At 48.7% G+C, this 24,135-nt stretch overlaps 1 protein-coding gene across 1 annotated transcript in view; it reads right to left on the bottom strand.

Annotated features, from left to right (window-relative positions):
• CCDC60 (coiled-coil domain containing 60) overlaps window positions 1-24,135 on the bottom strand; it is a 125,943-nt gene that overhangs the window by 55,914 nt on the left and 45,894 nt on the right. Inside the window, exon 2 of the mRNA XM_037052217.1 lies at window positions 12,072-12,151. Within this exon, the coding sequence (XP_036908112.1) occupies window positions 12,072-12,151 (80 nt within the window). The remainder of the gene's footprint in view (window positions 1-12,071; window positions 12,152-24,135) is intronic.

The raw sequence follows: 24,135 nt of genomic DNA, 5'->3' as shown, positions 1-24,135 counted from the left end.
TATCTAGTTTGCAAACCACCGAAGACACTCTAACCAATAATTTGGCCTGCGATTTCCTTTCTCCTTTCCCCTCTCCCCAGAGCTCTGTAAGTCCTTCTTTTTATTACCGCGTAACTACCACTAAAGGGCCGTTCGACTGCAACCCCAGGGGCATTACTAACATCGCATCGTACAATTGCATGTTCGGGCCACCATTCACCCTGGAGCATCAGTTGTGAATGGTGGGCCCTGGCATTGTGCAGAGGGGCAGCCCTGCTCTGAACAGATACTGCCCCCGCCCCAGGCCTGTGCAGGGGTAACAGGAGGCCTTCAAGGACAGGTCACGGGGTCTCGGAGGTGCTTCGCAGCCCATGTGCACTTTGGGCCGGCTCAGGGCGGAGATGGAGATTCGGAGTCCACTTTAACCGGCTGTTCCTCGAATGGATTCTTGCATAAGCTCTTCTGATTTTAAAAATACCTTGCAAAAACAATATTTGAATTGGTTTCTTTAACCTGGCACCCACATTGTGCTAGGAAGCTCTGCTCTGGAGCAAATCCACCTCAGGAAGCTTCCTGAAGCTAAACGCACAGTCAGATGTGTTGAAGGGCCAGGCTGTGTATTTCCTTTAAATGGAACTCTCGGGCCTGACACAGCAGCACCAAGGCATCCAGAATTTCCTGACCCCCAAACTCTGTCTGTCTCAGGCGCCGCGTAAGGGAACTTGCTGAAGCATCGTTTACAAGACTTCTCAGGCTATTTGATTTGGCTGTCCTGCATTTTTTTTTAAGCTCAAGGCAGAAAAGTAGTTTTGTGAGCATTCTTGCTGACTTTGTTCTCATTATCCTAGGGAATTCTGGGAGGATAAAACCTAAGCAGGTTTGTAATGTTTGTAGAGGGTCCCTGTTGTCCAGTGGGGCATGACAAGGTGAGACTGTGGTGAGGTTTGACTTTGGGGAAGCGTATCACTCCACATCATTGTCAATCTATTTAAATGATTTATGTGATATATCTGAGTGTCCAAAAAAAAAAAAAAGCCCCTCTCCCTACAAGTTTCTCAGTAAGAAAAGAACTGGAAAACCACTTTGGTTAGATACCAGGGCAGCTTCCTTCAGACTGGGCATTCTGGAGCCCCTAATGGTAACTGCCCACATGCAGGGACCTGATTGTCTAGGGGGTGGGGCAGTCATGTAATCAAACCCTATGGGTCTTGAGGGCTGTAGTGATGAGGGTCTGTGAGAAGTCAGTGAAGAATGGCCAGTATGGTCTTGGAGGACCTGTTCTCTGCAGTGACACCTTGTGGCAGGAAGAAGCAATAGCAGTGGAGGAAACAGCTCCAACTTTCTCCTCTGGGTATGGAAGGCAAGCAATGAACCTTCTGTTAATCAGACAGTTAAAGGGGAAGTGAAGCTCCTAGAAGGAGATACTAGTCTCCCTGCGAGTAATTCATGGGGCAACTCATGCAGGTAACTGGTTTTCTTAGGTGTGACTTGAATTTATAGCCTCGTTCATGTTACAAAAGAAACGGTCTGCATGCTGTAGCTGCTCAGTGGTGAGATTGTGGGTATGCAGGAAGGATATAGGTTGGTTCAGCATTTATCCAGCCTTTTCACTTCCCATCGAGTCACGCTGTTGACTCTACCTCCAAAAAAGCGATAGTAATAAGAAAAACACTAATGCCAAGAGCCAACCGTTACTGCGGCAACTCCATTCTAGGTACTGACTAATGTTATCTTAAAAACCAAGAGGGAAAGTATCTCATTCTTTGTCTTTCAAGGCCAAGTACAGACTATAGCGCCCTAGGCTTCTTAGCTGTAGACTCTCCAGCATCTGATTTTCCAGTTACATATGGATAAGACAACTCAGATGATAAGAGAATCTCACCCGAAGGGTAGCATGGTCCAGCAGCTGGGGTGAGGTATAAACACCAGCCATCAGGACCCGCCGTTCTGGCCGTATTCATGTATTTAACACTTCTCTCGTCCAAGTGCCTGACGTACGCACCTTAACTCACTCAGTTCCCCCAGCCACCCAGGGAGGTGCATTTTATCATTACCCTCACTTCGCAGAGCGGGGCAATGAGACTCAGAGAGATGAGGTGACGCGCCCGTGTTGGCACAGCTTGCTCCTGGCCGAGCCAGGGTTAAGGCTGGTTCTCACGGCTGCGACCTAGCACTCTCCCGGTCAGTCCCCTGGAGCCGGCGAGCAGTGGGGGGCTGGGAGACTGGTTTCCAAGATGGTGCTTGTTCTTAGATACTTTTGGAATGGAAGCCTGAAGAAGCGAACCCCTGTTGAGATACATTTACAAGCACTGATGCTGGAGTAACAGCGTTTAAACTGCCTGCTATTTGATTGCCATTGTGGCCCTGCCATTATTGCCTGGTATTGGGTTACCAGATGGTATGTGCAGAATGGGTTTTGGTGAAAGGAAGGAAAGAAAGAGAGAAAGAGAGAAAGAAAGAGAGAAAGGAAGAAAGGAAGGAAGGAAGGAAAGAAGGAAGGAAGAAAAGACATGGGTATATAGAAAAATACTGAAAATTGGTATGCCAAAATATGAATAAGGATTATTCCTGGGTGATGTAATTGTGTGTGGTTCTCTATTACTTATTTTAATCTACTTATCTGTGTTTTCTAGTTTTTCAAGACTGTTTTATTTGTGTGTTTTTTAGAAGCTCTTTAAAAGATAGGGCTTTTTTGGTAGTTTGGAAACTGAACACATGCAAACTCTGTGAGCCAACAATTCTACTTTTAGGTATATTCCCATGAGAAATGCATACATATGTTCATTAAAAAAACCCAAGCAAACAAACAAACAAAAAACATGTGTAAGAATGTCCATAGCAGATCCATTCATAACAGCCCCAAAGTGGAAATAGCCCGAGTGTCCATCAGCACTAGGACGGATATGCTGTCTGCACACAGTGGAAATGATACGGCAACGGAGAGAGAACAAACCTGCCCTGTATGGAGCAGTGTGGATAACTCTCAGAAACACGGCGGGAATGCAGCTAACAGAACAGGACAAACTGACCTGAGGCTCAGAGATCAGGGCAGTGACTTTCTTTGGGGCGGGGTAGTGACCAGAAAGGGACTCTTGGGGGGTTTTCTGAGGGTCTTGGTCATGTTCCCTTTCTTGACGTGGGTGTGGGTTACATGGATGTGTTCGTTTTGTGAAAGTCTGTTGAGCTGTGTGCTTAAAGATTTCTGTGCTTTCCTGTGTTATGTTATATTTCAATCAAAAGTTCAAAAAAATGACAGGGCTTAATGCATGCAGCATCTACGCTAAGTGGTGGATTAGTGCTTTATCGTCCAGCCCGTGGTTGCATCCATTAGAGTAATGGCTTGTTGAACAATCCTAATAGGAAGAGATTTAAAATTAATATGGAAATCCAGTCTTCGCAGCTGCATTTGCACAGCCTCCACTTATGAACTTGACCCCCACCCCCCAATCCTGTTTGCTCCAGCTGTGCCTAAGACATAACCTTCCAAGTTTCAGAATCTGGGATTGGGGGTGACATGCTGGCTCTATAGCCCCATGGTTGGGGACAGGGAGAAACCCATGAGATCATCATCATATTAGTAAAATTGTTACAGTCCCTTGGGGCACACGAATGATGTAATGCACACAGCTGCCATTTAAATAGCTGGCCCAGTCACCATGGGTCAGGCACTGTTCTGAGTGTGTATTAACTCATTTAGTACCCACAACAGCCCTGTGAGAGGGAGAAAGTGTTTTTGTAATCTCCACTTTGGGGATCAGAGAAATTAGGTTGGTCGTTCATCACTCTGTGGCTTGTAAGTGGTGGAGCTGGGATTTGAACCCCAGCAGCCTGGCCCAAGGCCTGTGTGGGCTCATGGGACGGAAGCCAGGCCTGTGCTTGCTGCTCTGAGCTAGGTTCCCTCCTGGCCCAGCCCGCTGATCTTTCCAAGGGTGCATCTAGTCACCCTCCCTCTTCTTCCCTCAGCCTGGGGCCTAGAAGATGCCAGAGGGATTCTGAAACAAGCATGTATTCATTCATTCAATGAATATTTATTGATCATCCAGTATGTTATATCCCATACCATAGATGAAGAAACTGAGGTCTACAGAAATGAATGGATTTGCTCCATGGCCACCCAGCTAATAACTGGTAGAGTCAGAACTTGAACCCACAGCTGACTCCAAAGCTAGCGAGTTCTCCGCTGCGCTACATGAGTCCTCCAAGACTGACTGTAAGACTGAGCAGGCTACCTGTCACCTGGGAAAGAATTTCAGAAAGCAAAGTTTTGTGGAAACCCTTATGTGACAAAAAGTTCGGGGATTCAAGATATTTCAATACTTAAATTTGAGTACACGATCTTCTGTCAGTTAGATTCTTTATGTACGTGGGGTCCTCTGAGGCAGCCCTAGCCACCAGGAGTGGAATTAAAACAGTATTTGCCTTCAGTAGAGAGTGATGCAGGAAAAGCAGAGCAGAGAAGAGAACTTGCCCTAGAACTATGGTTAACTAGAGGTGTCGATGACACAGGAAGTCACCAGAAACAGAGAAAAAGAAAATAGGCAGGGCACCCAGGTTACATTCGAGATGATATAAATGCAATTAACTTGAGCCAAGTTCCTCCAGCCCTCAGTGGCGACCTAACCTTTGGGTGTGTGGCTGTGTTTATCAGCTCTGGGCTAAGGACACACGGCCAAGCATTTGCCTTTATTAATGTTGGCCTGCTGGCTACGGGGCATGGGGGTGATGTGACGTGGGCGTGACCTTAGTCTTCTTTGAATGATTTATAAAGTGCCGTTCAGAAGCCTTCACTTTGCCTGCATCCAAGGCATTGACCGGTATATAAATCCAGGATCTTAAACCATTCTAGGGCTTTGAGGCAAGTTACGTCTAGGGGAGGGGCAGTGGCGAGAATCAGGCTTATTCTAAATGAGGAAGTTCTGGGTTACAGGCTGCAGTCATGGAGGTGCTGGGTGTTGAATGATGAAATGTAGAAGCTACTGAGAACAGTCAATACATGTCTGAGGCCAAGAAGCATTTTTCCAGGTATTTAAACTCACTAATTAAAATCAGCCTCATTCATAAGGGGATTTGGGTTAGATCTGTTTCTCTTGCTCGTCTCTTACACTTTAGTCTTCAGTTTGAATGACCATATTTTGCCATGTATAATGCGCATGTTTTTGCCAAAATTTTTGAGGGAAAAATAAAGATGCATATTATACATGGGTATAATGATTTCACACCATGAGCATAATTGTCCTGTGTATAATGCACACAAAAACGTGAGTGCACATTATACACAGCAAAATACGGTAATGTGTTATTGTAGATACCAAAGTCTTCTTTTGAGTATTCTAATTTAGGGATGACAAATAAAGTACACCCCACATAACAACTCTAATCAATAGTGGATGCCTGGAGTGCTGTGGTTAGAGAAATGTTGAGACCAAGTCTGGGTTCAAATGGAAAGAGTGCTGTGATCCATTAGTGATGTCTGTTTTGGGCACAGGATAGAGCAGCGTGGGTACACGTCCATCTGTCCTTCTGGACCTGACTTTTAACAAATCACTAGTTTCATCGCTCCTTGTTTCAAAAGAGTTGGGAGAATCTCAGTCTACCTACGAGCTCAGACACAAACCATAGCTCACAGTGAATGTGCCCTAGAAAACCCCATTAACTCATAAAGCACCCCAAGAAATAGGGTGAGAGGATGAAAGTGCCGTGTTTCCTCTTGATTTCTGTGTCTTTGTGGGCTCAGAAATCATTTGAGTCAGGCTCCTCAGCTGGCAAGCCAGTTCAGTGGAGAGGGGTGTGTTATGAGATGACATGTGAGGGTGACAGAGGCCACGAAAAGTCTCACCGGCATCCGAGATCCATCAGGAACTCTCAGTGGCAGGAGTTTGAAAGTCTCTAAGTTGGGTATCTATCACTCCAGGACCTTCTTCTCTTATGCTTGCTCCGTTCTCCCCTAACTTCCCATCGGGATTCTGCCCTGTATTTCCTGTTTATAGCTTCTGATCGATCACCCATAGTCATTTTCCCCTGACACCTTCGGCTTCCACACAGCCCTCCCTTCTTCAGAGCCTGTGGCTTCTGCTCTCACTGCTACCTGCCTGGTTCTTGACATCATCCCTACTTTACATTCCCCAGGGTGACTTCTGCAGGTTATCTCTGTGATACTAGCTCATGTCTCAAAGGCCTGCTCAGATTGGCTGTCTGACTGTGGTAGAGGGGAAAATGACCCCAACTCCCTACGCTGTGGCTGGATCCGTGACTCACTTGGACCACAAGGCTGTTGTGGCAGTGAGGTTTCGTCGGCTCCTAGACTAGCATTCAAGGGATCTCACACACTTCCGTTGTCAGAATCCTGCCACCCTGAGAACAAGCCCTAGCCAAACTGCTTGAGAATGAGAGACCATGTTGTTTTGGTGAAGGCTGCCCTAGACCTGCCTTTGCCTGCCTGTCCTCCAAACATATGAGGGAGCCTGACCAAGATCAACAAAGTCACCTACCCAGCCCTCAGCTGATGACAAATGCTTAAGGAAGCCCACCTGAGACCAGAGAACGTCCCAACTGAACTGTAGACTCATAATCAGTAAGTGATGCAAGCTTATTTTGAGTCACTGAGTTTTTGAGTTGATTTGTTATGAGGTGATAGCTAACTGATACAATGACTCCAAATCTCTGAACTTCTCTGGGTCTCAGTTTTCTCTTCTGTGAAATGGGTCAATAAGATCTTTCCTGCCTCCCTTCAGGGAAGATTTTTTAAAAATGTCATGCACATATAAGCATCAGTAAGTATTTACTGAGTGCCTACTTTATGACTCGCAGGATTCACAGGACAGACTGACTCTGTTGTAGGGCAGCCTTCTCCTTCCAGCCACTGGCCATTCACCAACAAACCAGAATGGACAGTCCTGCTTGACTTGCAGTGAAGAAGGGAGAGATCAGGAGACTCACCTCAGAGGCCTGATGGAGAGAGCAGTGGACCAACCCTCTCATCAACTGATTTGTCCCACAGGTTTGTATGCGCCCCATCCCCCTTACTCACTTCCCCTGCACGTTAATATACAGGCTTCCCCCCTTATTGTTAACTGCTACGTTCTTGGGATGGACAAAAGAATTAATTCATCTCAAGGCATGACCGTAGAACATGGTACAATCTAGGCTGTGACAGATTTTACATCCTAGGGAGGGAGGCAGAGACGGAAACATGTCATTGTAGCGTACTGATCCTGCCTCTTCCCTCATCTCCCACCTCCAACCCATTAGCTAGTCTCGCAGCTCCGAATAAATTCTGAATCTGTTTACTTCTGCTCAATTCACTGCTGTTTGCCTGATCCAAGCCACCACAGAGCTGATTTCCATGGTCCAGCTGTTTTCCGTGCAGCAGGTGGAATGTCCTTTTAAAAAAACCACTTTCTATCCTTGCCTTGTTCAGACCCCTCCAATGGGCTCTCATTGCACTCACACTGAACCCCACACTTTTCACCACACCCACATGGCCCGAGGCTTTGTGTGATCTGGCCCTTGCCCGTCTCTTTTATTTCATACACCAGTTCTTTCACCCTCTCTCACTCTGCTCCAGGCACACCGGCCTTCTCTCTGTTTCTCCATTTCCATCTTGTTTCACCGTTGGCACCCAGGCACTTATTGTCCTCTGAACTATTCTCTGCACCCATACCACCCCTGCTGGTTCCTTTGGTTCTTTCTCACCACTGGGTATCGGGTCCCGGGTCCCCTCTACAGAATGGCCTTCTCCATCCGCTCTAAGGTGGCAGAGATCTCCTCATCACATGCTATAACATCACCTTGTGTTATATTCTTCATAGTCTATAGCCAACGTCCCCACTGAATCCTCTCTGTTGCCTCTCTCGTTTGTTGTCTTTGCCTTATTTTAACACACCACTGCCTCTCATTCTCAGGAATCTTTTCTGTTTTGTCCACTACTGAGTTTTCAGTAGAGACAGTGATACCTGGTGTACCGTGGCGAGACCTGAGACTCAATAACTATTTGGTGAAGAAAATGAATGAGCACAGAGAACCAAGGAGGAACTGAAAACTTCACACAAAGGAAATAACTTCTGACTTTGCCCAAATCCACCTTTGTTATTTCTAATTGCCTTGCTTAGAACTGTCTATCAAATGTAGCCGGAAAACAAAGCCTCAGACCTCACAACCACTTACATAATCTGGACCCCGCCGGAGTCCGCTGGGGGAGGGGGCATCATTCCTCGCTGTTTATTTGCCATTGCCCGTACCTAACTAAACATTAGCGTGGGTAAATTATGGCTTCAAGCTCAACTTTTCAGTTGTTTTAGCTGCAGAGGTGTTTATTTGCCTTAAAACACTCCCAGTAAAAAAACACCAGGAATTACAGAGGAAGAAGGTACAGTGTTGGCTTCTGACAGTCACGGGGGCGGGGTGTGGGGGTGTGGGGGTGTGGGGGTGGTGGGGGTCAAAGAACCGGGCATGCGCAGACGCGCCGTTGTAGTGCTCCGGGGAGGAGACGGGCACAGCGTGCTGCTTAGCGCCGCCAAACATTTGGTGGGACGGGCCAAGGGGAAAGCAGTTGGAATTTTATTCTTTTTAGCATCGTGGGATATTGGCCGTGAAACCAGGGATGGTGCAATTGAATTATAAGAGGGCTGAAATATTAAATAAAAGTCTTGTAGGTAGTCAAGGTGCTTGGCCAAGTTCTAATAGAAGGAGAGGCAGATTTGGAAAACGTTAAGTGGAAAAGACATCTTCTTTGCTAAGAATTTGGCTCATTTAAAACTGGGAGACAGGGCCGTGGCATTGCATCTCTATCGAGAGGTGATTCCCTGATCCCCCTGCCGGCCGCCCCCCCCCTCCCCGGGAAAACAGGGTGTTTCTTTCTGAAGGGAAATTGAGGGGCCCTGTGTTGGTGGGAGCCAGCAGGGTGGCCAGGTGGAACATTCTGTTGTCGTTTCTCATTTTCTTGCTCTTGGCTTTTAGGTCTGGCCTTTTCCACATTCTCCGTCATGTCCAGGCCTTGGACAGACTAACCTGCTTGAGGGGGATGTTCAATGTGAGCTAGTTTCCAAGCTGGGGTCGATGCGTCTGTCCAAAGAAATGGACTCAGCTCCTCAACTCAAGGATGGCAGAAAAACTGCTGTCTTTATCACCATTGAACCAAGACCCTCTCTCACACTGGGTTAGTGGGCAGTTCAGCGTTGGTCATTTTTTTGGGGGGTGGCATGTCCCCTGGGATGTTCAACAGCCATGTCTGGGGAGGGGAGGGAGACAGGTAAGCCTTGCTTTGTAGCATTTGTTGATTTCCGTGACATAAATATTTCTTCCATGGCTGATTTTGAGCTACCCACACGATGCCAGTGAATGTGGAGCAGGGAAGGGGTCCATGGAGACCCCACTGATACTGTTCCCACCAGGCAGATCCTTTGACCAATAATAATCTCAAGGGCGAAGGTCACAGCAGTAAAATTCATCAAATCACCAGGAAGCAACGGGTTTTGAGTTTTTATTATCTTTGTCTTAATATCATCACATATTTCATTGTACGTTTATGTAATTTGCTTTTTAACAAGAGCTTTGTTTCATAATTGGCTTGCAAATTTCCTGAAAATTTAGCACTAGGTTCTTGTTACAAGCTGGCTCACCTTGGGCTGGGTTGAGTGAGACTTGGTATCTGGGAATTAACACAGATGAAAGCATCTATTGGCTCTTTGACTCTCCTTATCAGCTCTCGTCTACTATAAAGAGTCTTGTGGACACTCAGTTCCCAGGCTTTGGAGAGTCTGGGATGTATCTGTAGCTAGGAATCTGGGTTAGAACCACCTACCTCCAGGGTGATGATATCCAGCTATTTAGAACCGGCCTGGTCGTAATGGTTGTGCACGGTTAGTATCCGTTCTGACTGATCGATGCCCAGGACATGTAGAAGGTGCTGTATTCCGCCCCTCACTCTGACCCAGTTTCCTTCTGCCCCATGCTTTCGGAAACCTGGGCTGTGCTCCTGCAGGCCCCGGGGGTGGAGCCGAGTGCAAATCCTGTCGGGAGGCTAGTCGTTGGCCACGAGCTCCTCTGTGTTTGTTGCCTGGCATGGATGCCTACCCTGGGGGCATTCCCGAGGCACCAGCCTCCAAAGCCTTCCAGCCTGCTTTCAAACACTGAAGGAACAGTATGTCCACCATGAACAGAAGAGTCTGTGTTGGGTCCCGGCTCTCAGTTCTGACAGCTAAGTAGTTGACATGTCATCCCTGAGCTTGGCTTTGTGTGAGACTCTGAGACTGAGGCCCAGCTGCCCCTCTTGAGCTGGAAACATTCTCTACAGTCTCAGTTCATCCTGGAGTGTAATGCGTTGAGGCTGTCAGAGAATGCTGCGGACCGAGTGGCTTCAGCAACGGACATTTTTCGTGCAGTTCTGCAGGCCGGAAGCCCAAGGTCAGTAGGGTTGATTTCTCTTGAGGCTTCTCACCTTGACTTGCAAAGGGCACCTTCTCATGGTGTCCTCATGTGGCCTTTTCACAGTGTATTTATATTCCTGGTGTCTCTTCTTCTTATGAGGACACCAATCCTATCGGATTAGGGGCCTAATGTTATGACCTCATTTTAACTTTAATTACCACTTTAATGGTTCTGCCTTCATACACAGTCACATTGGGGGTTCAGTCTTCAATAAATGAATTTTAAAAGGGACACGATCCAATTCATAATGACTATTGAGCACTTGAAATGTGTCCGGCCCGAAAGGAAATGTGCTCTAAGGGTAAAATATACTCTGGACTTTTCACCATCGTTTTTCATCACTTTTCATTGTGTCTTCAAAACAGGATATGAAGTCCCCCCACTGTTGCTTGTTAAATGTTGATTACACGTTGAATGGTAATGCCTTGGGTATATTGGGTTAAGTAAAATACATTATTAAAATTACTTTCACCAGTTTCTCTTACTTTTTTTTAGTGTGGCTACTCAAACATTTTAAATGCCATCATGGTTTGCATTACGTTTCTGGCGGACAGTGGACGCCCGAACACCCACCAAGGGCTGACACGGCCATTCCTCCCGCGGTCAGTGGGGAGACATCATTCCCTGGGGCCCGGTCTTGACTGCTCCCCTCATTTCTTCAACCCCTTTCCTTCTCCCCACCTTCTTTGCCCTCACCTTCCCGTCTCCTCTCAGGCGTTTGTTATGTTGTACTGCTGGACAGGTCGCAGGTGGGGATGTGGCTGAAATATGTCACTGTGATTGTCACTGGTCTGGCTCCACCTGGGAGACGCCGAAGGTCAACAGACCTTCCGTCTGTCCTGCCTGTAACAGCCCCATGAGAGCACCCTTGTGTGTTTTGTGCTAAGAGAACCTATATTTCTTCCTCTCCCTTGAGTTACTTTGCCCAAGGCATCATTCGTCACCCCACCTTGGATCATTCTAGCTCCCAGGAAGGAGTTAGTGGGGAAGGAAAACAAATCCCTTCTTACCCCCTAGGGATGAATCAGCCATGGTCCTGCACCTGAATTTGCTCACACTGTCACCGAGGAAGGAATTGGTGGGCTGGGGAGGGATAGGAACAGCACTGTATTCTAGGCCACACCAGGGGCACGTTGTATGCATCATGTTACCGAGGACTTCTAACAACCTCATACGACATTCATTGTACAGGCGAGGGAACAGAGACTCAGGGAGGTGCAGTGACTCCTCCAGGGGCAGCCACTGGCAGGTTGCAGGGCCAATATCTGAGACCAAGCCTATCTGACTCTTGGCTGCCCTGCTGGAGGCCTGGAGTAAAAAGGGGAGACATTTCTGGAGCATATGGGAACTCTCTTGAGTTGGGCTCGTGACCAGGAAGGAGAGCAGAGGGAATTCTAGGGAGGGACTGGCACGTGTGGGTGTGGGGTTGTAAGTCTGATACAGGTAAAAGGTATGAATCTTTGCTCTGAATAAGAGCAAAATTATTATTAAGTCTGGTACGGGTACAAAGTATGAGTCATGGCAGGGTTACCCTCTTGTACGGCTTCTGGTTAATGTTCAGGGTTCGAGGGGGGCACTGGGACTCGGCGAGGACTTGTGGGCACCACCCCGTAGCCTGACGGCCCCATCAAGCTGTCTATGGGTCATCCCGTGCTGGGCTCACCCACCGGCTGCGTCTGAGGTCTTTTTTGAGGTTTATGATTTCCTTCTCCATGTACTTGCTGCCTCTCATTGGCTTCTCCAGGACCTGTGGGGAAGCCGAGAAGCGAGAGAAAGAAGTGTCAGTACCACTGCTACCGGTACAGCCACGCTGCGGGAGGCACACCTGTTCCTCCGAGGTGCGTGAGCAGGTTGGTGGGGTCGTGGGCAGCGCAGCGCCCAGTTCTCCGTCAGTGAGGGGCCGTGTGGGACACAGCAAGGGCTTCGGAGACCGGAAGACCTGAGGTCTGATCCTGGTTCTGTCTGGTGACCAGCTGTGTGCCTTCGGACACGTTACTCAGTGTCTCTGGGCCTCCATTTCCATGGGCAGAACTGGGGCCTAATTCTTACCGTGTTGTGACAGTCAAATGAACTGTGGTCAGATTCTTGACTCACAGCAAGCGCTTATAAAATAGAAGCTTCTATTATTAGTATTATATCCAAAGTTAAGCGAAGCCTTAAAAGTTCATCATCCGTGTTGGGGGTGCAGGCGGCTGACTTGGAGGCCCCGGGCTCCTCAGGGTAAAGATGCAAATGCACTTGCCTCGCCTGTGCGGCCCCCACCCCTCGGGCAGGATTTTATGAGTGGATTTTCCAGGTAATTGTTTATGGGTTTTTCCTTCCCCTTTCCTCTGCTCATTGGCCTCAACCGGCCATAGGGGAAATCTCCCAAGACTTAAACTCATTCCCCAGAAGTTGGTAACAGGCCACCGTGAAGAAGAGGCTTACAGTAACTGTATTTTAACATAAAAACCACTTTTCTCAGCCACCAGCTCGGCGAAACAATAGCGCAACTAAGATCTGACCGATCCTGTCCTGCAATTAATTTCTGCAACCTTAAGGTTTTAAAAAATAATAAATGAAAGGCAATGCCAAGACCTCACGGGAGAATGTGTGCTTTTGGGTGAAGCCGGTCGGAGAATGCCACAGGACGACTTTCCTGAGTGGCAGTTCCCTCGGTGCCCTGCAGGTGCGGTCTTGGTGCGCCCACCCTCGGGCCTGACGATTCAGCTATCGTCCGGCACCCTGTGGGAAGAGCCCTGCCTGGGCCCCAGGGTCCCCCGCACAGATTTTTCCCCCAGGACGTTGCTGCCCACAGGTGCAGACTCTTGGAAGCCGCCCAGGCGTCTGGAATAACCACGTTGCATCTAAGCAATAGAATGCTGTGCAGCAATGAAAGGCAGTGGTGTGAGTGCGCTCACCATCACACACAGAGACATTTGTGTCTTTGCGTGGCACGAACTGTCACGGAGGGATAGGTCTCGCGTGATTCTGTTTGTGGTTTTTGGGGGGAATGATCGGTGTGGATGTACACATATCAAAAGGTATGGGAAGCCAAGCCCTCTCCCCCACTCTCCCACCCAGGCCGTGATTCTCTCTGGGGGTGGGATTTGGGGCCGATTTATTTTTTTTCTCTGTGTGTGTGTGAATTTCCTATTACGCTGCAATGAGTAGGAATCAACTAAATAACAGATATAGAGAAAAGATTTCTTAAAAGAGGTGGCTGGGTGAAGGTCGACACAGGCTGACTGTGAGTACGCTATGGTGGGCGTTGGTGTTTTGTTAACCCCAACGAGCAGAGGGTCTGGATGGGCCGGGCACTCACTGACAGGGGTCATAATGGGGCCGCGTGGGGCGGGGGGGAGGCGTGGCGTCTTCCCACAGCACCCTCGCTCAGTGCCTCTGACGACAAAAGTGGGCTGTGGTGCCTGCTTCTCTGGGCCTTTGAAGTGAAAGGGTAGCAGCGCGGCTGTATGAAAGTTAAACGGCGTTTGTGCCAGGGTGGTGGGCTGGGGCTTGGAGCCGGCAGCGGAGGGAACGGACTGTCTGATTTTAGCCTGTTTCCCTCCTGGTCCACCCATGGCTGGGCACGGCAGCTCGGATGAAGGGCCCAGAGTGCATGGCCGTCCCCCAGAATACTCGTCATTGCAGCTCCTTCCCACACTCAATGAAGTGTGTAAGCGTACAAAGAAAGTACCTGGGGTAGCCTTGAGTAAGCTCAATGAGATACGAAACAATGAAATCATTTGTAAACTTTATCTCTTCGGCTATTACGAGAAATGACATAGGTAATATATCTTGCTCATATCAATACACTGAAGTGTTTCAACTTGAACCCTTGGCTGAAAACAGATGGCAAACCTATCAGTTTTCATCTTGAGGGATGGATGAAATGGGTGGGGAGACAGACCTCCAAAGAGGCATGCAAGGATCTCCGGTGGCCCTTTTAAAAAGTTCTGTGTAATAGATATTTGCTTTTCTCACTCCCATTATCCCCTCAGCTTCCCTTTTGATACCAGCACCAGGGGGTAGCATGGGGTCCTGCATGGCTGAAACCGAACGGCAGAGCCCATCCCTCATCTCAGTGATTGGTCTGGGGGTGGTCACGTGACCCTGTTTGAGCTCGTGAGATGCAAGCAGGCATTTGCCAGGGACTCTAGGAAGCATGTCCCCTAGATCTGTTCAGGAACCTCCCTGACTGTGATCAGGGGAGCAGACATCCACGGGAGCCCTGGCAGCCAGTTCGTGACCATGAGGGGAGCCATCCTGCAGCTGAAAAAGCTGTGGGGAAACAGACAAGCTGTCCCTGTGGAGTCTTGTCCAATTGGTCAAGCTTCCCTAGCACCTGGACTTTCCATAAGATTTCCTTTATTGTTTAAAGCAGCTGGAATTGGTTTTGCCGTTTCCTGCGACCACAAGATCTCTCTTCGAGATATCTCCCCCGGTGTGCCAAGGCAGCCGACGGATCAAGAATTATTTTAACCAACCCTCATTCCCCCTCCTGGGACATCACAATCAGACGACCCTCTTCCAGTGCACTTTGTAGGGGAAGCCTTGGGATGGGCCAGGTTGCGGCCAGACGTGTGGAGTCGGGTTGCCTCTCTTCCTCATCCTGCTCTTTTTAAAAAGCACCCCATCAACTCTTTCCTTCAGGACCAACGTGACTTCCTTAAAAGAGATCGTGAATTAAACATACTTGTGGACAAGGGAAAAAGGAAATGCATTCGTATCTCCCCCACCCCCAAGGTGATTTGAAAACACGTGATCAGAACCCTGATTGGTGGTGTAGTCCGGTGCCCATCACTCTGAAATATGTCTCAGGTTTCACCCTCTCCGTGAAGAAACCGCAAGGCTGTCCCGATTTCAAGCATTTCCCCCTCAACTCCCACCCCATTTTAGTGGCCTGCGCACCAGGAGTTTGCGCCATGGGAAGAGAGTGAATTTGCATCCATCGGAACGGGTGCTGGACAGTGTTTCGCGGCACAGCCTAATTGTCTCCTTGACTTGCCAATGAACTTCAGCAGGACACGAGCCTCCCCACAAGCCCTGCAATTATGTCAGCATTTCGGTGGATTCTCAGGGAAACCATTTTCATCATGGCCATTGTTTAATTACAATTACGGTAAGCCCGCAGCAATCACTGGCTTTGAGTGAGGGAGTTCTGCTGGTCAGGACATTGGCGATCAGCATTTGCTTAGCAACACATTTAAAAGTTTACGGAGAGGTTGAAAAAAAAAAAGTTTACAGAGCATCCGGGAAGCACGTTCTCTACAACCTTGCTGGATGGCAATTTCACCGTGCGTGTGACAGGCCTTAAAAATACATTTCCTTTTACCCCAGCCATTCCGCTTTTATCCAAGGAAATTATACAGTGAGGATGAACAGACATCCACAAGGCTGTCTGCAACAGAAATGTGGGTAACAGTGAAAAACATCTAAATGTTCGGCAATGGGCATTGGGGGTGGGGGGGGGCGGTGGATCACGGTCTATCCAGACAATGGTGTGCGATGCATTTGAATTTGGGGCTGCTGTTTAATGTCGCGACCGACCTATACTTACTGATGTGGAAAACGAATATGATGTCACGTGAAAAAGGCGGGTTACAAAATATAAAGAACTTAGATCGTAGGGAATTTTAAGATGTATGCTTGTGAAAATCTATAGAAATTTCTGAAACTTTATAGAACCGTGTACAAAGGATGTTTTTTTAAATTGATTTTAGAAAGAGAGGAAGGGAGAGAGGAAGAGTGAGCTGGGGGGTGGAGTACATCAGTTTGTTGTTTTACTTATTTAGGCGTTTGCATTCACTGGTTAATTCTTGGGTGTGCCCTGTCCAGGCATCAAACCCACAGCTTTGGCATATTGGGACGATGCTCTAACCAACTGAGCTATAGGCCAGGGCCAAATTATGTTTTAAAAGGTTGACATACGGCAAGGTATATGTATCATTACAAAACAAGTGAGAAATAAAGAAAACAGACTGTCAATACTGATATTATCTCCGGGTGTTGGAATTATACATAAATAATTTTTAATTCGGGTTAGCTTTCTTCCTAATTTTAAAATAATTTGAGTATATTACTCCTGTAATAAAATAATAGTGTCTTTCATGTTTATAAAGCAGTTCTGACTAATTCTACGCATAGAAGCAACATGTAATTTTTCAGTGCCATTTTAAATTGAGTAACTTAAATGTCTGGAATTAAGTAAGTTAATAGTTTATTTTAATGCACTGGCTCATGCAGGGTCTAGGCAGGAAACCAGAGCTCATGTGGGTAGTTGGGTACAAGAATTTACCATAGGGGCACAGTTCCAGAGGTGTTGGAAGAGCCGAAAAGCCCCGTAACGGATGGCAAGACAAACCGGAAATGAGCGAAGGAAGGTTCTACCACCTCCCTGGAAGCCAGCTGGCAAGGGCACCTGAGAAATGCAGTTTACAAGGACCAGCCCCCGCTGTGGGGCGCAGGAAATGGAAATGAAGGCAGAGAACAAATGATTGTGGTTACTGCTTATGCAAACACCTTGGCTCCAGGTGCTGACCAGCTACTTTTGGACTGTTGACAGTTTTGTAGATGGCAACTTTGTACATTCCTTACCTTTTGATCCTAAGCCTGAGAGTCCCCGAATTTTCCATGGCTTAGAGGCAAATACAGAGTTCTTTCTCCCTCCTCCCGACTCCTGCCCTGAGTCAAATTCATTAATGAAACCTGTGTGTCTAGGGAATCCAGAACCCTCCCACTTCCGCCAGTGTCTTTCCCTGGGAAGAGCTGCAGGTCTTTGCGGGCCACCTCCTCCTGCATCGGGACGTGTGTCCGGGGTCTCACAGTCTTTAGGTCCCTATTCCTGATAAATCAACCTGGTGCTACACACTTCCTTCCTCTTGGCACTGATGAATGGGTCTCCCTAACCCAGGCAACTCATTTGCAATTCAACCCTACACGTATGATGATATTCTGGTTCTGAAATGAACTAATGAAAATGGTAGAAAACCAGGGAAAGAGAAAAAATTAGGAGAAAAGAAAAGGCGAGTATAACCCCATCACCATCTCTCTGGATATGCTTTGTCTTGCTTTCTGTGACGACTCCCAGCTGGGTTCCATCAAAGCCACCAGAGTGCACTTGGCTTTAATTTTCTGTCCTTGCTCCCCTCGGGCAAGCCATTCCCCGAGGGCCTTCCGTTTTCCCAAGCGTTGGGGATGCCTCCATTTTTGCTTGTTTATCTCCTGGAAAACAAAGCCAAATCTCTGCCCAGTCTACCCTTTTCCTACAGCGTGTGTTCTTTCTCCAGCTGATCTGTAAGTGGGTCTTTGAGAGCAGGGCTCTGAGAGGTGCCTTGTGACGTTCTGCGATGCGTCAGGGTAGAAGCTGGTGCTGTGTGTGTGGGGTGGGGGGGGCGGACTCACAGTGAAGACTTGGGTGGGGATGACGTTTGGGGGTAGGTATACTCACTTTTCGTATTCATGTGCTGGGACCGTTTGAATAGTAGTATCTGGACGCGATTTGGTTTAAGGCGGCAGCTAAGAAGTGGGAGGTGGCGGGAATAATGGAAAGAGCTGTGTTGTCTGAAAGACTCAGGTGGGAGTTCCGGCTCTGTCACTCAGGTGTGGGGTGACACGGGCAAGTTACCTGCCTCCCCTGAGTCTGGTTCCCCGCCCGTGAAATGGAGCTAAGGCTGGGTACCAAGGACATTTATTTATTGTTCATCGGTGGGCCACACACAGTCCTAAGTGTGTTCTTATTTGAAATGCACAATGCCATGTAGGCCTGGCCATATTCTTCTTCCTGTTTCATAGAGGAGCCACCGGAAGCTTCAAGAAGGTTAGAAGGACGTGCCGTTAAGAAGCTTAGTCTGGATCTGAACTCAAGTTCAAGTGACATGAAAGCATGTGTTCTTAATCTGCCTCATTCTCCGCCCCCCTTCTTGCAAATAAGGGATTGCTGTTGTTAGCTATCAGTTTGAAGATACTACCTCCAAAGCTTGCCTGCTGAATTTTGTTAGGTTCTGTCATAAACATTTTTTATACGACAGAGAATCAGAATGATTTGTCGAAGGTCACGGCCGGAAAGCCGCTGTTTTAAATATCTGTTGTTCTCGTGCCTTTTACGAAAGAATGTTCCAAACCCATCTTTGCTCTTTCTTATAATATGATCTATTTCCATAGAATCAGATTAAGATGGAAATGAATTCCTGCTAAATGTACTTGGGGTGATACAGACATCAGGGGAACAGCTGGGAGGTTCTGCCAAGTGGTGAGGGGGGAGGGAGAACATCGGGAGGAGAAAACGGAGGAGCGAGCAGGAGGATTCACAAATCCCAGGCTTATTCTGGAGTAGCCATAAAGATGGAGGGAGGGAGTGTGGGCAGGATCTGTGGCGGGAATCTTAGCTTGCACCCCGCTATTGAAGGTTTTGTTGGTTTTATGGTGTGATGGGTATTTTCCTTTGGGGAGAGTGACTTTTTGTTTGTTTTTTTTTGGTCATAAGGATGTAAGGCAGGCCCCTGCCTATGGACGGGTAACCCGGGACTGGGGGCCTCTTTCACGTGCAGACCCTTCAGGCTGAAATGTGATGGCGTGTGCCGTTGAACTCTTTAAAGAATTTCTTCATTGAGGGCAGGGGGCCTCCTTTAGAAAGTACTTTGATTCAACCCCCTTGCCCCCTTTTTTAATCATCTTCCTCCTCTGGACCCAGGAGAAAGGAGGTTGGGGATGGGTGGGGAGGGGTGGTGGAAAAGCAGACTCATCTTGAGGGCATGGTGGTGAGTCCCCTGCTGAAAACCCAAGGGCAGAATAAGTAGCAAAGGTCCTCTGGGGGAGAGAAGGACGGCACCATCCCTGGGAAGAGAGCTGCTTTTCTCCTAGCTCCTAGCACGAGTGTCTGACCCTGCGTTCAGTTGGCCGCTGCAGAATGAATGGAGAGGTGACGGCGTCACAGTCTGCAGGTTAATTATTAACTGCAAATGGAATGAATTATGTGCACAGTAATGGCGAGGTCTGGCGACACCACCCGAACTAGCACAAGCACGCTGAGCATCGCCCGTGGTTGGGTCGGATGTCGCATGTGCCCCTCTAGGGAAGCTGGCGGGAGGACACAGCAACACCTGCCCTGTCTTTCGGCCCAAAACGCCTGGTCCGGATCTGATCACGAGGGAGCAATCCGAAAGATGAAAGTGTGGGTCATTCGGCGAAATGGATGACCTGGACTCCTAGAAAATGTCAACTCCTGTGTCACGGGGGCCTCTGGGAAGCAGGCACCGAGACAGGAGTACAAGGGGCTAATTGGGGGTAAGCCTGTGAGGGAGGGAAGTGGCAGAGACTCAGACCATGATGGGGATCTGACAAAATCTCGGCCAGAGACCGCCCGCTGGGGGCATCCACGCCTGGGGCCGAGTTGGCCAGAGCTGGGTGAGCAGGGATCGCAAGGCGGGTCCTGGCCTCGGCATCGAAGCCACAGTGGGTCCTGCACTCTCCCACAGCTGGAGGCTGTCAGCTCCCCGCACTCCTTGCAGCTGAGTGTCACGTGCTTTCTTGGACAGAGAGCCAGGGGACGTGCGGCTCTTGCTTCCACAGTGTTATGAATGAGGACTAGAGGCAGGGGACCTGTCCCTTTAGGAAACGAGGGGACGTGAGGAGGAGATGCAGTGAGCGAGCCCTTGAATGGACACTGGACTGAAAAGAGGAAGCTAGTGAGGGGATTCCTGGGACAAGTGGGGAAATTCGTGTATGACCTGAGTATTAGAGAATAGCATCAGATTACGTGAAATTTCTGTGTTGGTTATCGTGGTCATAAAGGAGAGGGCGGTAGCTAATGCATTTAGGTGTGAAGTGTCTGCAACTGACTCTCAAAGGGCTCAGTTAAAAAAACTACACACACACGATATATACACACATATGCATACGTATCCATCATACATGCATGCATGTATACATGTGTGAAACGGCATGGCAAAATGGGAAAGCAACACATGGCAAGATGATAACAGTGGATTTAGGGTAAAGTTATGTGATTGTCCATTGACTATTCTGGTGACTTCTCTGTAGATTTGGGATCTTTTATAATATAAAGTTGGGAGGAAAAGATAAAGTGATCACCGCCTCACTCTCTAGCTTTTCTCTGATGCAGTTAGTTCCCTCCGGTTCCCTGCGGTGCCGAGCAGGAGGGCCTCACGGCGGGGAGGGCGGGGGTGGGGTGGGGGGGGAAGCTTTGGGAACAAAGGCAGGGTTTGGGCTTCTTGCCGACACTCAGAGTGGGAGCCTGGATGAAGGTGGGAAGTAAAGGAAGGGCCCAGGCCCCTGAAGCTGGAGAAATTGGGGGTCGTCGGAGCAGACAAGTCACTACCTGTAATGTAGGTTCATTCATTCATTCAGTGCTGTCTTAGTCCAAGTTTTAAAGCCCTGGCTAGAGGCTGATCAGTTCCCCCTTCTTGAGAAACTGAGTGTATACCTCAGCCAGTTCCTTTATAAGGGGGTGGGCAGCACCAGGCACAAGTTCTACTTGCTCCAGTGCCCAGGTACTGGACAGCTAGGGCAGCCTGTTCTCCATGCGTAAGTTCCCATCTGCAGCACAGCTTGCTGTTACCCTGTCCCCTGGTGCAGTTCCCTGTGTGGCCCTGCCTGGAGGCCTCCTCTCGTTGGAGCTGTAACTAACAGACTCGTGCCTTTCATCTCTGTGAATGTCAGTGTTGTATCCCGCCATCAAAGGGCCCTTTAAATCTCATAAAACACTTCCCATGTCTGTTGCCAGCAACATCTCTCTGATGGAGAACCCCCAACCACGTGAGCAGCTTGCCTTGGACTTGGGGGGGAGTGGCGGGGGGCGGGGAGCGGAGACAGGGGGTGGGGGCATTGTTTACATTGTTCTATTCAATCCTCATGTCAGGATTGAGCTGACCTCTCATGTCAGCTCAACCTCGATGAGCTGTCCTTACTCCTATTTTATTGAAAAGGAAATCCAGGACTGGAGAGGTGAAGCCCCTCATTCAAGGTCACACAGGTAGTAAGTGGTGGAGCGCATCATCTTGTACTCCTTGACACCCTCCCCCACCCTCATCTAATCCAGGGGTCGGCTAACCATGACCTGCTGCTGGTTTCGTACATCGGAGTTTTGGCGGAGCGCAGCTGTACCCATTCATCCACTGCGGTAAACCGAGGAGATTCAGTTTCCCATCTGTCAGTGAGGGCAGTGGACCAGAGACAGGTGTCAGTCAGTCTGGTGGCCTGCACAATCCATTTGATCTATGCAGTCTTTTTTTTAAAAGATTTATTTATTTATTTTCAGAGAGAGGGGAAGGTAAGGAGAGAGAGGGAGAGAAACATCAATGTGTGGTTGCCTCTTGCACACCTCCTGCTGGGGACCAGGCCTGCAACCCAGACATGTGCCCTGACTGGGAATTGAACCGTGGCCCTTTGGTTGGCAGGCCCATACTTAATCCACTGAGCTATACCAGCCAGGGCCTAATGCAGTCTTTATAATTATTTGAATTTCATTTCTACCTTTAGAAACCATGGTCTTTCACACATCCAGATTTCCAGCTGTGCAGCATAAAAAAGTTGCAGGAAATGCGGACAGTGCAGGCCTCCTTGTGAGTTGGGTGGGCCGGGGTGAGAGGGGGTCTCCAAGTCTCCTAAACTGACAGGTTATTGTGGAGTGGAGACCCGTCAGCCCTGAGCCAAGCATTTCATACCATCGGTCTCGTTTGCTTCTTTGAACAACCCAGTGAGGCAGTGACTAATAAACCCATTTTACAGAAGGAGACATGGAAGCACAGAGGATGTTATTCAAGGCCACAGAGCTGGTCAGCTGTCAGAGCCAAGCCTGGAATCCTGGTGTGATAGTTAATTTGGTGTTTCGACTTGACTGGGACACGGGGCGCTCCAGTATTTTGTCACATGTTATTCTGGGTGATTCTCTGAGGGTGTTTTTTTGGATGAGGGCAACATTGAAATCAATAGACTGAGCAGAGCAGATGATCCTCCCTAAAGCGGGTGGGCCTTGTCTTATCAGTCAAAGGGATGGCTAGCACTAAAGGCTGCCCCCAGTAAGAGGGAACTTCTGCCTGACTGTCTTTGAGCTGGGACATCAGGTGTTTTTCTTCTGCCTTTGGACAGGAACGGAAACATGGACTCTTCCTGGGTCTCCAGTTTGCCATCTGCAGATCTTGGGACTTGTGAGCCTCCATAACTGTGTGAACCAGTTCTTTGCGACAAACCTCTTTATGCCCGTACCTGTATCTATCCCCTCTATGCATCCCGTTGGTTCTGTGTCTCTGAAGAACTCCAGCTAATACATCCTGTCTCCGTGTATTTAAAACTTGGAGCCTCAACGATTCAACCTCCCTGGAAATACGGTCTTTTCTAATCCTTCATGTCACCGGGAAAGACATTATTCCATTCTGTGTTTCTTAAATACTCCCTGTTTTCTAAGGTGGGTGATTGGTTTGCCGAGAAGGAAGATGAGTGTGGAGTGTGGGTGCTGAGGCAGCACCGAGTGAAGTGTTCCGGCTGATAAAGACAGAGTCGTATAGATGGTAGAAGGTGGACAGGGAGCCCTGGAGCCGGGGGAGGGAGGCACTGACATCCAGGGGGGAGAAATAAAGTAGCAGTTTAAAGGGCTGTTTTACTGGCCTTTCTTCCATGGGAGGCAATGCAACCCTCCCCTTTATCTGTAAAATCTACATTACATGCTGGCATTGTTGGAGGGGACTGTGCGTTGGAGGGCTAGGCAAGGTGTGAGCCGGAGCTGGAGGAGTGGCAGAGGCAGGGAGAGAATAGGGTGTGGACTCAGAGTCCCAGCCCCTGGCCCTGTAGCCGTGTGGCATCAGGCCAATCACTTCTTTAGCTCAGGGCTCCCACCTGGCGCCTGGCCAGCCTTCACCCAACGCTGAGAGGGGACACACAGGGCTTTGTGAAGATGCCAAGGAAACATTACTGTCATTGTCACTGTATCATGAGCCTCTGGAGTTTTTACAAGATGAAATTGTAAATTATAATAGAAAAATATAACATAGGTTATGAAAATATTACCAAATAAACTAAGGGCAGGCTGATAAAGGCCATCAACAACCCGGAGGTAGTCAGCAGTGGTAAGCAATGCAGCAGTATAACAGTAGGTGGCGCTAGATGCCATAGCTTTCAATCAAATCTGCGTTTCCCACCTCTCGCTGGATTGAAATGAAAATTGGCTACCAGCATCCAGGAGCCCCCATTAGCTTTAGGATTGAGCAGCAGCCAATGTGCTATCCACCCAGTTAAAGACAGGCGCGCGCGCGCACACACACACACACAGAAACGTTAAATACATGACTCTCTTAAGTTCTTTTGACAGATTGACATGAGAGGCTGGCAGTCCTGCCAGTGGGAACCCACGTGGGCCGCTGTTCAAAGTCCTGGAGGAAATTTGGGACACGGCCCCAGGGTGTAACAACCACCTTGCCAGAGGTACTTCTGTTTCATAACCATAACGTGCCTAACTTCTCAGCACCTTCCCCGTGTCTAGAAACGTGCTAGGGTGGGGACAGCAGACGGGCGCCAGTCTAGCCATTCCCTGCAGTGGCTGTCTGGAGCTCCCTGCAGTGCGGTCTCCTCCTCGGAAAAGTGTTCTGTGATCCATTAGCAATGTCTGCCACGTCCCGGGAGGGAACGTCAGCGTCTTGACATACCACTGCCATTCCCATGCTGGGCAATTTACCCACCTTTTCTCCCTGAGTCCTCATGACCACCCCAAGAGTTCAATGTTGGCATTATTATTGTTCC

The sequence above is a fragment of the Sturnira hondurensis genome, unplaced genomic scaffold (genome assembly GCF_014824575.4).
Source record: "Sturnira hondurensis isolate 20B ecotype Veracruz unplaced genomic scaffold, ASM1482457v3 Scaffold0007406, whole genome shotgun sequence".
NCBI classification, from domain to species: domain Eukaryota; kingdom Metazoa; phylum Chordata; class Mammalia; order Chiroptera; family Phyllostomidae; genus Sturnira; species Sturnira hondurensis.
Note: the sequence above shows the minus strand (reverse complement) of the source record. Positions and strands in the feature narration are given on the sequence as shown.